Source organism: Chanos chanos, chromosome 8 (assembly GCF_902362185.1).
Source record: "Chanos chanos chromosome 8, fChaCha1.1, whole genome shotgun sequence".
NCBI lineage: Eukaryota > Metazoa > Chordata > Actinopteri > Gonorynchiformes > Chanidae > Chanos > Chanos chanos.
Window position 1 is genome coordinate 389238 of NC_044502.1, and position 16629 is coordinate 405866.

The following is a 16629-nucleotide window of genomic DNA, read 5'->3' on the forward strand; positions in this document are numbered from 1 at the left end:
ATCGCCACGTTTTGTCATCTTTCGTGTGGGACGACCCAAAATCACACAGTGACACTGTGACAGCCATGTGTAACGTCAAAGCACAGTAACATTGTAACAGACATGTGTAACATCAAAGCACAGTAACATTGTAACAGACATGTGTAACGTCAAAGCACAGTAACATTGTAACAGACGTGTGTAACGTCAAAGCACAGTAACATTGTAACAGACATGTGTAACGTCAAAGCACAGTAACATTGTAACAGACATGTGTAACATCAAAGCACAGTAACATTGTAACAGACATGTGTAATGTCAAAGCACAGTAACATTGTAACAGACATGTGTAACGTCAAAGCACAGTAACATTGTAACAGACATGTGTAACATCAAAGCACAGTAACATTGTAACAGACATGTGTAACGTCAAAGCACAGTAACATTGTAACAGACATGTGTAACATCAAAGCACAGTAACATTGTAACAGACATGTGTAATGTCAAAGCACAGTAACATTGTAACAGACATGTGTAACGTCAAAGCACAGTAACATTGTAACAGACATGTGTAACATCAAAGCACAGTAACATTGTAACAGACATGTGTAATGTCAAAGCACAGTAACATTGTAACAGACATGTGTAATGTCAAAGCACAGTAACATTGTAACAGACATGTGTAACGTCAAAGCACAGTAACATTGTAACAGACGTGTGTAATGTCAAAGCACAGTAACATTGTAACAGACATGTGTAACGTCAAAGCACAGTAACATTGTAACAGACATGTGTAACGTCAAAGCACAGTAACATTGTAACAGACATGTGTAACGTCAAAGCACAGTAACATTGTAACAGACATGTGTAACGTCAAAGCACAGTAACATTGTAACAGACATGTGCAATGTCAAAGCACAGTAACATTGTAACAGACATGTGTAACGTCATCTTTTTATCCCTTCCCTCCCCTGCCCCACCGTACTGAATCATGATTCCAGCATTGGTTTTATATATTACCTAATATCTTCTATGTCATTTACTGTATTTAATTTGCTGCCACCGTGTTGCTTCTAATTCTATGACTTTATTTATTATATTCAACCCTGTGAGTTCTAAACTGTAAAAAGCCTTTTACCTTACCTTATGCATGCCTGAAGAGGAAGAGTAGGCCTGTTTTCCACTACACTTACCTCTGCTTCACAAATGCCCACAAAATCTCTTTTATGGAGACACTCCTGTGTGTGTTTGACCCGAAAAACTGACAACACCAAAATCCCAGCTGAAACAAGATTTCATTGAACAAACATCGTTCAGGACGTCAAACCGTTTCACACTTGACTGAAAACCGTAAATACATTATTAAAAGCATCGAACAAGATGCACACAACAATGTTTATCATTACAAATCAAATTATATCCACCTTTCTACTGAACTACAAAGCAAAGAAGGCCAAGAGAGAAATTAGTAACGGTCAAACACTGTTGTAACGTCATTCTTCAGCATGTGCCATAACAGAACAGGCCTAACAGATGCTGTAGCCTTTCAAGTAATCCAATAGAGGGCGCAAGAAGACACCTGGTTCATTTCTACTGAGGCCCACCTAACTTTAGAGTCATGTTTCAACGGATAGCCGCATCGGGTTTCTTCACCTATGTCACTGGCACATATGAAGTTCTAAAAAGTCTAAATTCTAAATTGTAAAGGACACTTCCTTCATGACATAACTGAGGAAAATTGTTTTCCAGGCCTACGAAATGGTTTCTCTAATACGATTTGACACATATGCCTAAATAGGTCGCAGGGAAAGAATAATTAATTAACTTATTATATCGTCTTGTTATATAAGTCTGTGCCTTAGTTGAGAGAGCTGGCACGCACACCATACGTTGCGATGCTAAGGTTACCGAACTCCAGACGTCAAGCGGGGGAAGAGGGCGGTTCTTTTCAGAGACTTACAAGTTTAGAGTCAGGAAAGTTTGAAACTCATGTGTGAAGCGTGTAATTTCGCAGCCCCCCGACCTGAGGAAATTTTAACGGCAGCAGTTTCTCCTGAGTGACTATGGAAGCAGCTAAAGGAGACGAGCAGACTGCGGAGCGTGTTGCAGCTTTGCTGGGTTCAGGACAGCAGGAGAAACGTGCGGACGGTGGTAACAGCAGAAAGTCAAATAAGAATTTAATCATTGGCGGGGTAGGTGACTGGCTGTTTTTAACCACGGTGACTGTTCTGTGTGATCGTGTCTCGGTATAAGCATGAGAATACGGCTGGCAAAACTTCTATGTCTGAGACAGAATTTGTTTACTCGAGACAGCACGCAGCTGCCCCGCTGTTGGCTGAATGAAGATGTGAAGTTATTGCAGTAGGTCTATTGCAGTAGGTGTTTCACGGTTTCATTATGTTCCACGACATTGCAGGTGGGCACTTGCGCTGACCCACAGTTAGAGGAGAAACATCTGCTATTTCTACACAAATCTGTGTGATTTTTTAATGTGTGTTCAAAAACCAGAAAATACCCGTCACGATGGTGGTTTGTCCTGGTGAATGGGGCTAACTGAGATCATTTGTTATGGTCTGATTCATGATGTTTGATATTGTTGTGTTGATTCGTTGTCCTTTATTTGTGTATGATTGGTAAATTTACCAGTTTGCCATTAATGGTCAAGTACATAAATATTAGTGTCTATTTTTTGACTGACTTTAAACTTTTACATGCGCACAGACATTTTTAGCTCTTTGATTTTTACGTTCTTGTCCCTCCACGCTTATAAATCTGCGCTGTGAAAAGAGATTGTAATACAACCGCTTCAGCTGAAAGTAATACAACCGCTTCAGCTGAAAGAGTCACACTACAGCACAGACATGATCCACTGCTTCTCCCTACATCTTCACCCTCTCTCTCTCTCTCTCTCTCTCTCTCTCTCTCTCCCCCCCCCTCCCTCTCTTATTCTCTCTCTCTCTCTCTCTCTCTCCCCTCTCTCTCTCTCTCTCTCTCTCTTATTCTCTCTCTCTCTCTCTCTCTCTCCCCTCTCCCTCTCTCATTCTCTCTCTCTCTCTCCCCCCCCCCCTCTCTCTCTCTTATTCTCTCTCTCTCCCTCTCTGAGGTCTTTTCTGAATGTATGGTGTGTTGGAAATGTGTTGTGTTCTGTTGTTAACGAAGAGCTTTGTATGTCCTTATGAAGAATAGAATGTATATCTTGAGCGTATGGTTTCAAGGGGAAGGATGGAATGGGGGTTTTCTCTGTAGGGGAGGGGTTCGGGGGAGGCATCACTTAATATGGACAAAACCAAATTGATGTATTAAAGGCAATGTAAATCTCAAAAAAAAAAATCTCTCCCTCTCTTATTCTCTCTCTCTCTCTCTCTCTCTCTCTCTCTCTCTCTCTCTCTCTCTCTCTCTCTCTCCCTTCTCTCTCTCTCTTATTCTCTCTCTCTCTCTCTCTCAGTCTCTCTCTCTCTCCCCTCTCTCTCTCTTATTCTCTCTCTCTCTCTCTCCTCTTTCTCTCTTATTCTCTCTCCCTCTTATTCTCTCTCTCTCTCATTCTCTCTCCCTCTCCCTCTCTCCCCCTCTCTCTCTCTTATTCTCTCTCTCTCTCTCTCTCTCTCTTATTCTCTTTCTCTCTCTCCCTCTCCCTCTCCCTCTCCCTCTCTCCCCCTCTCTCTTATTCTCTTTCTCTCTCTCTCTCCCTCTCCCTCTCTCCCCCCCCTCTCTCTCTTATGTATCTCTCTTGTGTATGTGTGTGTGTGTGTGTGTGTGTATGTGCATGTGTGTGTGCTTGTGTGTGTGTGTGTGTGTGCGCGCCTGTGTGTGTGTGTGTGTGTCTGTGTATGTGTGCGCGTGTGTGTGTATGTGCATGTGTGTGTGTGTGCGTGCACGCCTGTGTGTGTGTGTGTGTGTGTGTGTCTGTGTATGTGTGTTTTCCATGTGCTGTCTCGGGGACTTAAATCTGGAGGCCTGATTAAGGCTTTCATACCGTGAACCCTGTATAAACCCAGATATTTTCACATGGATCCATTATCGTTGGGTCTGTGTGCAGAATGGAATAGATCCAAGGCAGTGAGGGAGATCTTGACCAATAAGAGGGTTTAGGAGTGACCTGTGGGAACCCTTTCTGACCTGAACTTACTCTGCTGCTCTCCTGATGGCGCGTGGGGGAGGGTTGGTCTGTCCGTCTGTCTCTGGGGGCTGTGGATCAGCCTTTGCCCAGTGTCCACCCTTCCTGACCAGAATAAACAGTCCACCATGTCTGGACATGGGCCAATTCTCATGAGCTTTATTCTTAATTCTCAGTTAGAGCCACACACACACTCACACACATACACACACACACACAGAGTCAGACATAGTCAATCAGAGCCACACACACACACACACACACACACACAGAGTCAGACATAGTCAGTCAGAGCCATACACACACACACACACACACACACACACACAGTCAGTTAGAGCCATACACACACACACACAGACACACACACACACACACACACACACAGTCAGTTAGAGCCATGCACACACACAGACACACACACACACACACACACACGCGCGCGCGCGCGCGCGCTCACAGTGCCAGTTCCTCTGTGCTGAAGTTTGATGTCACTGTGGTGCTGGTCAGATGCTTTGCAGCTGTTGCAGCTCTGAAGAATGTGAATCGTGAATGTGTTTATTTTTCCAAATTGAAGACAGTTTGTGTTTGAAGGTTGACGAGTCATTCTGGCAGCGGCACATAATCAGGTCATGGGCTCAGATTACATTATAGTCTACTACCCTTTCATGCTATTGAATGACAAGTCCACTACTCTCTCATGCTATTGGATGACAAGGCCACTACTCTCTCATGCTATTGGATGACAAGTCCACTACTCTCTCATCCTACTGGATGAACATGAAGTGCACAGTCCACTAGCTGTAGTGTTTCTTCCCTGGTGTTTCTCCTAATTTGAACTGTTCAGTGATAACACAGTCAGCCCCCTCCCCCCACAGACCCTGTGAACTCTATACACTGTGAATTACATAATATCAGAGAGTGAAACGGGGGGAACTCGTCCCACACTGTAAAAAATTCTGTGTATTTTATACTGATTTCCTAGCATTAGAGTTAAACAGCTCTAATAATAATTCTAATAAAATAGTAATGATAATAAAATGTATTTATAGTTTATATTATATAGTTTATAGTTTATATTTATATTTTTGCACACCAGAGCACTGACAGTCAATTACTGTAACTGTTACTATACATGGATTACAATCCGTTACTGTATTTTTACAGCCTTTTATGGAAATGAGGTGTTTTGACTGGAGAGATAGATAGTGGAGATCAGTCAAATGTCTAGATTTGGACCCAGGAGCAGAGCACCAAAACCACCAAAACCAGAGAATAATATCAGACAGGTTCCCTTAGACTCCCATTGAACAGTCTGTGAGTGTGGCAGGTTTGGACTGAGGGTGTGAGACAGTGTGAGAGTGGGACAGGTTTGGACTGAGGGTGTGAGACAGTGTGAGAGTGGGACAGGTTTGGACTGAGGGTGTGAGACAGTGTGAGAGTGGGACAGGTTTGGACTGAGGGTGTGAGACAGTGTGTGAGTGTGACAGGTTTGGACTGAGGGTGTGAGACAGTGTGTGAATGTGACAGGTTTGGACTGAGGGTGTGAGACAGTGTGAGAGTGGGACAGGTTTGGACTGAGGGTGTGAGACAGTGTGAGAGTGTGACAGGTTTGGACTGAGGGTGTGAGACAGTGTGAGAGTGGGACAGGTTTGGACTGAGGGTGTGAGACAGTGTGAGAGTGGGACAGGTTTGAACTGAGGGTGTGAGACAGTGTGTGAATGTGACAGGTTTGGACTGAGGGTGTGAGACAGTGTGTGAGTGTGACAGGTTTGGACTGAGGGTGTGAGACAGTGTGAGAGTGTGACAGGTTTGGACTGAGGGTGTGAGACAGTGTGTGAATGTGACAGGTTTGGACTGAGGGTGTGAGACAGTGTGTGAATGTGACAGGTTTGGACTGAGGGTGTGAGACAGTGTGAGAGTGGGACAGGTTTGGACTGAGGGTGTGAGACAGTGTGTGAGTGTGACAGGTTTGGACTGAGGGTGTGAGACAGTGTGAGAGTGGGACAGGTTTGGACTGAGGGCGTGAGACAGTGTGAGAGTGTGACAGGTTTGGACTGAGGGTGTGAGACAGTGTGTGAGTGTGACAGGTTTGGACTGAGGGTGTGAGACAGTGGTGAGAGTGGGACAGGTTTGGACTGAGGGTGTGAGACAGTGTGAGAGTGGGACAGGTTTGGACTGAGGGTGTGAGACAGTGTGAGAGTGGGACAGGTTTGGACTGAGGGTGTGAGACAGTGTGAGAGTGGGACAGGTTTGGACTGAGGGTGTGAGACAGTGTGAGAGTGGGACAGGTTTGGACTGAGGGTGTGAGACAGTGTGTGAATGTGACAGGTTTGGACTGAGGGTGTGAGACAGTGTGAGAGTGGGACAGGTTTGGACTGAGGGTGTGAGACAGTGTGAGAGTGGGACAGGTTTGGACTGAGGGTGTGAGACAGTGTGTGAATGTGACAGGTTTGGACTGAGGGTGTGAGACAGTGTGTGAATGTGACAGGTTTGGACTGAGGGTGTGAGACAGTGTGAGAGTGGGACAGGTTTGGACTGAGGGTGTGAGACAGTGTGTGAGTGTGACAGGTTTGGACTGAGGGTGTGAGACAGTGTGAGAGTGGGACAGGTTTGGACTGAGGGTGTGAGACAGTGTGAGAGTGGGACAGGTTTGGACTGAGGGTGTGAGACAGTGTGTGAGTGGGACAGGTTTGGACTGAGGGTGTGAGACAGTGTGAGAGTGGGACAGGTTTGGACTGAGGGTGTGAGACAGTGTGAGAGTGGGACAGGTTTGGACTGAGGGTGTGAGACAGTGTGAGAGTGGGACAGGTTTGGACTGAGGGTGTGAGACAGTGTGTGAATGTGACAGGTTTGGACTGAGGGTGTGAGACAGTGTGAGAGTGTGACAGGTTTGGACTGAGGGTATGAGACAGTGTGAGAGTGGGACAGGTTTGGACTGAGGGTGTGAGACAGTGTGTGAGTGTGACAGGTTTGGACTGAGGGTGTGAGACAGTGTGAGAGTGGGACAGGTTTGGACTGAGGGTGTGAGACAGTGTGAGAGTGTGACAGGTTTGGACTGAGGGTGTGAGACAGTGTGAGAGTGGGACAGGTTTGGACTGAGGGTGTGAGACAGTGTGTGAGTGTGACAGGTTTGGACTGAGGGTGTGAGACAGTGTGTGAGTGTGACAGGTTTGGACTGAGGGTATGAGACAGTGTGAGAGTGGGACAGGTTTGGACTGAGGGTATGAGACAGTGTGAGAGTGGGACAGGTTTGGACTGAGGGTGTGAGACAGTGTGAGAGTGGGACAGGTTTGGACTGAGGGTGTGAGACAGTGTGAGAGTGGGACAGGTTTGGACTGAGGGTGTGAGACAGTGTGTGAATGTGACAGGTTTGGACTGAGGGTGTGAGACAGTGTGTGAATGTGACAGGTTTGGACTGAGGGTGTGAGACAGTGTGAGAGTGGGACAGGTTTGGACTGAGGGTGTGAGACAGTGTGTGAGTGTGACAGGTTTGGACTGAGGGTGTGAGACAGTGTGAGAGTGGGACAGGTTTGGACTGAGGGTGTGAGACAGTGTGAGAGTGGGACAGGTTTGGACTGAGGGTGTGAGACAGTGTGTGAGTGTGACAGGTTTGGACTGAGGGTGTGAGACAGTGTGTGAATGTGACAGGTTTGGACTGAGGGTGTGAGACAGTGTGTGAGTGTGACAGGTTTGGACTGAGGGTGTGAGACAGTGTGAGAGTGGGACAGGTTTGGACTGAGGGTGTGAGACAGTGTGTGAATGTGACAGGTTTGGACTGAGGGTGTGAGACAGTGTGAGAGTGTGACAGGTTTGGACTGAGGGTATGAGACAGTGTGAGAGTGTGACAGGTTTGGACTGAGGGTGTGAGACCGTGTGTAAATGTGACAGGTTTGGACTGAGGGTGTGAGACAGTGTGAGAGTGGGACAGGTTTGGACTCGGTGTGAGACAGTGTGTGAATGTGACAGGTTTGGACCCAGAGTGTGAGACACTGTGTGTGACAGGAAGACAAAGTCAGACCTGTCTCTCAGACACCCGTCAGTAGGGCTTCTGTCCTCGTCCTAGTACATCATTGTCTTTTCATTTCACTCTTTTTATTCAGTGAAACCTGAATAAGTAACTTCTGACCTAGGAAAGAAATGAAGAGATGCCCTCTATGGACATGTTCTTCTTTAACCAAACCATACAACTTCTTTAGTTACCGCAGGTTAGATGAGGTCTTCAGTTACAATAATCCTGCTGCGGAACAGATTAACATGAATGAATCTATGGATTGATAATAGATCTATATAACAATGAATTGAATTAAAAATGTGTTATATTTTTTAAAACCAAGCTTAATAAGGGAAATGTCTAAATGTTTCCTGACAGACAGTTCTTCTGTGGACTTCCGCAGTCAGTGACTCATGCCGCTTGTGCAGTAAATTACATTCCGTTGTAAACAAAAACAAAACAGCGACAAAGCAAAGCAAAGCCCTGGAGGCTTGGGCGACAAACCCGTCTCATGGATGTGCAGGCCTGCTTGAGAACATTTGGCAATGAAAGCGAAAGCAATCTGGGGTCCTCAGTGGAATCATCATCGCTCAGATTTCAAAGTGGAACCAGCTGCTGGGCTGGTAACGTAAGATCTGAGAACCAGACTGAGGTCTGTGAATAAAACAGTCATGAAAAAGCAATAGAACAAGCACATTATACCAGTTTGTTTCCATAAAGGATCCTGATACGTTTGAAGGCAGAGTATTTTTAGACAGGAAAGCCTGGGTGCCCAATCACAACCCAAACTCTTAACGCTGATCTCCTGTCTCCTCCGCAGAGTTGTCCTCTCACTGACGTCTCGGCTTTGTCTGTTTGATTGTCAGGTAGCGTATGGGAAGCAACTCCCCCTCCCTTTTCCCCACCCATTTATGGCACAGGAGCCAATCAGTGAAGTTCTCAGTACAGAGGGTTTGAGGACTTTTCTTCGGAATGACTCGGGCCTGTTATGCTGTTATGAATGGGGTCAGGTTCTGTGAACAGGGTCGGTTTCTGTGAGCTGGTTCGGGCTCTGTGAGCTGGTTCGGGTTCTGTGAGCTGGTTCGGTTTCTGTTTTGTGAGCGGAGTCTGGTTCCACGAACAGGGTCATGTTCTGCATGGCTTTTCACTTGTCAAACTTCCACCCAAAGACAATGAATGTGCAGAAACAAAGTGAATTCCAGTTTATTTCTCTCAGCCTTTGCCAAACAAAAACCAGGCCAGTCCCATTTCTGAGGCTGAGGATTTATGAAGTTTGTCTGTCTGTGTTCAGTTCCCAGGGTTCTCATGTTTTTCCTCTCGTCACCAGGTTCTCCTCCTCTGTCTGACGGCCATTGTCCTGGGCCTGGCCTTCGCTCTAAGACAGCGCTGTGATGGTATGGACCCCACACACGGTCACACACACACACCCTCAGACGCATGCACACACACACACCCTCAGACACATGCACACACACACACCCTCAGACACATACACATACACACACCCTCACACACATCCACACATACACAAACATACACACACACACACACACACACACACACACACAGACACAAACATACACATCCACATGCACACCCTCACACACACACACCCTCACACACATGCACCTTCACACACAAACCGTTACACACATCCACACTCACACAAACACACACATCCACACACACACATCCACAAACACACACATCCACGCACACACACAGACACAAACACACACAGACACAAACACACACATCCACACACACACACACACACACACACACAAACACACACACACACACACACACAATGTCGGGCGGACACTGTGCAGCTTTCAGAAAGAAAAGGACATTAGTTAACCTTTAGTGTTCCTTAGTAATTAAAGTTGCAGTTGTGTAAACTCTATCCCTCTTTTTCACCCTTCTCTATCTGTTTCTATCACCCTCACTCTGCCTCTCTATCCCTATCCCCTTTGATCCCAGTTCTCTCTTTTATGGCCCAGGCCTCCCTGTGTGTAGGACCAATGCATACCAAAGCAGAAACCACTGGCAGTAACACCTAACAGACGCCAGGCTCAATGTTTTAGTGCAGCAACCCCCAGACCATTTGGTCAAATGCTGATAATGTTTAATTACGAGGGAGACTAGATCACCTCAGGAGGTTAGTTTCCCTGTGAGATTAAGTCAGGGGGTGCCGTCATATTTTGATTTGACTGTTGTGGCCTGTAAAGCCCTTTGAGACTGTAAACAGTGATATTGGGCTCTAAATAAACTTGAACTTGAACTTGAATTCAGACCATGTCACAGGCCCCACCTGCATTGCTCCACTCAGGAACAAACTATGTAGAACAAAAGAAAAATGAAACTAACCATACGATATTATCAATTAAATACGTGTATCGAGCCATAAATGTTCGTATAGTCATAAATGCGCTGTAAAACTTAAAAGTAGCCAGGAGCCAAGTCATGAGCAGCTAATTGTATGACCATCGGTGTAACTGTTCTGTTTTTAATGGTAAACAGACCATATTTGGTCTTGTTCGGGAGCATAAAATGCGGCAGATTCGAGTACGCGGACGTAATTTTACTATTCCTTTAATGGGAAAAAGTTATGTAAAATTATTTAAACCGAGCTCAAATTAATACTTCCCAAATTCCAAGGAGTGTCTCCTCCTTTCAGGCAGAGACACCCCCAAAAGGATAGCAGCACCCCCCGTCTGCAAATCAGATAAAATGCCAGACTCTGCTATCCTACAGTTCAGTTCAGCTGCGCTAAGGTTCAGCTCCAGTTGAGCTCCGGTTGTATCAGCCGTAATGTGAAGTCCGTCCGTTCTGTCCTGCTCTTCTCCACGAAGAATCGGCCCAGGCTCACCGCTACGGAAGATCCGCGACGCTAAAAGACTTTCCCGGCACCGACACGAAGTCTCGCTCACGGTCTCCCTCTGCCAACCTCGGTAACTCCGGTCTCTCATACCTGAACGTGGCTGGGCCTGCTCTTGTTCTTCCTCTTCCCTTTTCTCTCTCTTCCTCACAACCCCTTTTCCTGTGTAAGTAACTCCACTAGGACATCACTCAGATAGTTCTTTTGGTTACGCATGGCTTTTTGTGAGTAATGCCTCATACTCGCGTAGTTGTTCATTCATACATACTATAGGTAACGAGGATATTGTTATTGTCTACCGTTAGTTGTTTGTCTTCTTGTGAGTAGTTTAGATGCTGTTGTATGTGTGTGTATAGCGGATGTGCCTTAATTCCACCTGATTTCCGATTTATTCAACATTAGATTCATTCTGTACCATTTGAATTTGATCGTTGTATTAAACGTGTACGTTCGTATTCCTACTCTTTGAGTACGTGATAAGTTATTTCCTAGTTACTGAATGTGGTGATCCAGGAACTTAGTTAGCTAGAAGTATTGAATTCAAAGAGTATGAATTGTACATGCTACTTTAATGCTGTTATTTATTATACGTATGGCTGATGAACAGGTATTCTGAATAATTTCTAGGTTCAGTGTTCAGAGTGCTGAGCTATAAATAGAGTTTTTCAGAATATCTGTAATTTCACTGGGTTCAGGTTCCAAAATAAGGTTATGGTTACAGCTAAGTGATATTAGTATTGGGTCTAATATTCACAGTGAACCATTAACCAAATTTTCCTCATACCATTGGCACAACAACAAACACACACACACAAACACACAAACATCTGTTTTTGTTTCCTCTTTTCTGCTTCATCTGGACACTTGACACAGACAAACAGCTGTACGATAAATCAGCCATGTGATAAATCAGCCGTGTGATAAATCAGCCGTGTGATAAATCAGCCGTGTGATAAATCAGCCGTGTGATAAATCAGCCGTGTGATAAATCAGCCGTGTGATAAATCAGCTGTGTGATAAATCAGCTGTGTGATAAATCAGCCGTGTGATAAATCAGCCAAATGATAAATCAGCCGTGTGATAAATCAGCTCTGTGATAAATCAGCTGTGTGATAAATCAGCCGTGTGATAAATCAGCTGTGTGATAAATCAGCCGTGTGATAAATCAGCTGTGTGATAAATCAGCCAAATGATAAATCAGCCGTGTGATAAATCAGCTGTGTGATAAATCAGCCGTGTGATAAATCAGCTGTGTGATAAATCAGCCGTGTGATAAATCAGCTGTGTGATAAATCAGCCAAATGATAAATCAGCTGTGTGATAAATCAGCCAAATGATAAATCAGCCGTGTGATAAATCAGCCGTGTGATAAATCAGCCGTGTGATAAATCAGCTGTGTGATAAATCAGCCGTGTGATAAATCAGCCGTGTGATAAATCAGCCAAATGATAAATCAGCTGTGTGATAAATCAGCCGTGTGATAAATCAGCCGTGTGATAAATCAGCCGTGTGATAAATCAGCCGTGTGATAAATCAGCCATGTGATAAATCAGCTGTGTGATAAATCAGCCGTGTGATAAATCAGCTGTGTGATAAATCAGCCGTGTGATAAATCAGCCGTGTGATAAATCAGCCAAATGATAAATCAGCCGTGTGATAAATCAGCCGTGTGATAAATCAGCCGTGTGATAAATCAGCTGTGTGATAAATCAGCTGTGTGATAAATCAGCTGTGTGATAAATCAGCCGTGTGATAAATCAGCCGTGTGATAAATCAGCCGTGTGATAAATCAGCTGTATAATTCAGGGAGCTGATGGAGTCAGTGGTGGTGATGTTTGATGGTTTTGTTAATAATTTGTCATTTAAGTTGTTAATCCTCCCCTCCCTGTGAAGTTGTTTCAGTTGTTCACTGAAGATGCGTTTATTCCGACACCAGCCTGTGTGTGTGATGTGTTTTTCTTTGTTCCTCTTTTATAGCGGCAGCAATGAGTTGTAGGGGGAAGTGTGTGTCCGGTCGGGACTCAGGTGCCCCGTGTCACTGTGACGCGGCGTGTGTGAATGAAGGCAGCTGCTGCCTGGACTATAAGGAAGTGTGTGTCGAAGCAAGTAAGTCACATTCCTTAATACCACTGCAGCCTGTACATGCATCTGCACACACTGGCAGGTTTTCAGTCTGCCAGGTTTTGCTCATTCCTCTCTGAACTGGACATTGTGTAGTTTTAATACAGTCTGTTTCCTACTCCTGAATATCACTTTGTTTAAAAAATGGCAAATAATTTGAACACTCTGAGGTTTTCCTGTCATTGCGTCCTGATAGTCCACGCTGTGTTTGGGAAAGACTGTTCTCTGGGTCATTATTCATCACTAACACACAACATCACAGCAGAGGTCAGGCTGAGAGGATTCTGACTCTCCACTGTATGTTTTAGATTCCACTCAACACGACAGTCATTTAACGTTTTAGATATTTAAACCCTGATGTTGAATGCTCTAAATGAAAGGGCACCATGTTAAAGATCAAGCATATTTGAAGATATTTTAGCCAGATCATATTTTAGGCTTTTGGTTTTTCTTCACCAGATAAAAGAGACGTTTCCCTCCTTGTACAGATTCTGTTCTTCACTCATCTCCCTCAGCCAGTCCTCAGCTCATGAACCGTCTCCTTAATCTAAGGACAGATTCTGTTCTTCACCCATCACCCTCAGCCAGTCCTCAGCTCATGAACTGTCTCCTTAATCTAAGGACAGATTCTGTTCTTCACTCATCACCCTCGGCCAGTCCTCAGCTCATGAACCGTCGCCTTAATCCCATGAACTAATAACTTACTTTATTACTCGCAACAAACACAATTTAGCTGTAACTCTGTCTCTCTGTATAGTATAGTCACCAAATGTTCCAACAATAAAAGACTATGTGTTGAGTCAGATCAAATGACAGAGAGAGACAGAGAAGGAGAGAGTTTTAGGAATGGAAAGGCCTGGCACATCTGGGAGTTTGTGCTTACTGGAGAAGGAATGAGTGGAGTAGTGAACAACACCCACAGGGAAAAACACCCTTCATGTTTCTTTGTGGCTTTGTGGGCAGAATTGTATGTGTGCAGGTGTGTGTGTGTGTTTTGGGCTTCATGGGCAGAAGTTACGCAGCTGTTGTGTGTGCGTGTGTGTGTGTGTGTGTGTGTGTGTGTGTGTGTGTGTGTGTGTGTGTGTGCGTGCGTGTGAGTGTGCATGTGTGTGTGTGGTTGTATCAGGTGTTTGTCTCTGGGTTCCAGTTTACCAGCAGTGACTTTCAGGTTTCGTTCTGCTCCTGTTCCTACAGCAAGTCAAGACATTTCTCGAGTCTTGTTTTAGAAGCCTTCATGCCTTGGCTGTTTGTTTATTACACTTCATGAGAACAGCGTTGTCGGTTAAATAGTCACAATTTCTAATGCCATTTATACGCGTTTTTATGGGTCAATCTTAGGGAACAAAATGTATATGAAATCCATCTGTCTTGTGCAGATTTAATCTCTTTATAATGTTCTGGGCAAGTATAAAACAGATAAATATTGACCGAATTGATTTTTACCAGGTTGTCCTCATTCAACTTTAGTCCCGCATCTCAGTCTTTCCACACACCACCCTCTCCCTCCCAGGTCAACGCTGGTCATGTTCCAAATTCCGCTGTGGTGAAGAAAGGTTGAACCAAAGCCTCTGCTCCTGTTCTGAGGACTGCCTTACTGTGGGTGACTGCTGCACTGACTACCTCCCCACATGTCAAGGTAAACAGTAAATGAATAAATTCATTAATAAAAGTTTTTTATGGTTCTGTGTCATTGTCATGTGGTTGGGATGGTGCTGATTGAACAGTTAATCAGATTCATATTTGTGGCCTTGAGCCAGAGCTCTGTGTGAATCTCTCAGACGTTTGACACCTGGGTGAGAGAGCGCTGTTTTCAGCTGAATCAGCCGTTAGGAAGGTGCTGTGTGCGTTTTTGTGACACTGTTAAAATAGCAGTGTCCACATTTTAGCTACAATTTTATGGTTTAGTGAAGCGCTGGAATGTTCTTCACTGCAACTGGATAAACCGATTTCTGTTTCTATCTTTATGTTTATGTCTTTATGTGTACTTTATTTCTGTCCCTTACTACAGTGCTCTGTTTATGTCTTTATGTGTACTTTATTTCTGTCCCTTACTACAGTGCTCTGTTTATGTCTTTATGTGTACTTTATTTCTGTCCCTTACTACAGTGCTCTGTTTATGTCTTTATGTGTACTTTATTTCTGTCCCTTACTACAGTGCTCTGTTTATGTCTTTATGTGTGTATCTGTCCCTTACTACAGTGCTCTGTTTATGTCTTTATGTGTGTATCTGTCCCTTACTACAGTGCTCTGTTTATGTCTTTATGTGTACTTTATTTCTGTCCCTTACTACAGTGCTCTGTTTATGTCTTTATGTGTACTTTATTTCTGTCCCTTACTACAGTGCTCTGTTTATGTCTTTATGTGTGTATCTGTCCCTTACTACAGTGCTCTGTTTATGTCTTTATGTGTGTATCTGTCCCTTACTACAGTGCTCTGTTTATGTCTTTATGTGTACTTTATTTCTGTCCCTTACTACAGTGCTCTGTTTATGTCTTTATGTGTGTATCTGTCCCTTACTACAGTGCTCTGTTTATGTCTTTATGTGTGTATCTGTCCCTTACTACAGTGCTCTGTTTATGTCTTTATGTGTGTATCTGTCCCTTACTACAGTGTTCTGTTTATGTCTTTATGTGTACTTTATTTCTGTCCCTTACTACAGTTAGTGAATCTGTGCACACTCAAACAGAGATTGTAAGGATGAGTAGCTGTATCCTTTGTGTAATATGTGTGTTATAAGGTTGATTAGCTTTATTCTTTGTGTAATATGTGTGTTTGCTGATTGCATTTCTGACATTCCTAAATGAAATCTCCTCAGATGGTCCTCTGGTCTGAGGCTGTGTCTGTTCATTAGTTCTCTTTGTGTTTTTGCTTTGTGCAGTGGTAGAAGATGCACCAAAAAAGAACTTCACTATAAGAACTTCACCATAAGAACTTCACTATAAGAACTTCACTATAAGAACTTCACCATAAGAACCTCACTATAAGAACTTCACTATAAGAACTTCACCATAAGAACTTCACTATAAGAACTTCACCAAAAAAGAACTTCACCATAAGAACTTCACTATAAGAACTTCACTATAAGAACTTCACCATAAGAACCTCACTATAAGAACTTCACTATAAGAACTTCACCATAAGAACTTCACTATAAGAACTTCACCAAAAAAGAACTGCACTATAAGAACTTCACTATAAGAACTTCACCATAAGAACTTCACTATAAGAACTTCACCATGAGAACTTCACTATAAGAACTTCACCAAAAAAGAACTGCACTATAATAACTTCACTATAAGAACTTCACCATAAGAACTTCACTATAAGAACTTCACTATAAGAACTTCACTATAAGAACTTCACCATAAGAACTTCACTATAAGAACTTCACCATAAGAACTTCACTATAAGAACTTCACCATAAGAACTTCACTATAAGAACTTCACTATAAGAACTTCACCATAAGAACTTCACTATAAGAACTTCACTATAAGAACTTCACCATAAGAACTTCACTATAAGAACTTCACTATAAGAAC

General features: G+C 43.8%; 1 protein-coding gene across 1 annotated transcript in view; it reads left to right on the forward strand.

Moving 5' to 3' along the window:
- Positions 1–1897: 1897 nt before the first annotated feature.
- The window catches only part of enpp1 (ectonucleotide pyrophosphatase/phosphodiesterase 1), a 54516-nt gene continuing 39784 nt past the window's right edge, over positions 1898–16629 (forward strand). Inside the window, exons 1-4 of the mRNA XM_030781777.1 lie at positions 1898–2171; positions 9415–9481; positions 12946–13074; positions 14600–14725. Coding sequence (XP_030637637.1) covers positions 2043–2171; positions 9415–9481; positions 12946–13074; positions 14600–14725 — 451 coding nt within the window. The 5' untranslated portion in view covers positions 1898–2042. The remainder of the gene's footprint in view (positions 2172–9414; positions 9482–12945; positions 13075–14599; positions 14726–16629) is intronic.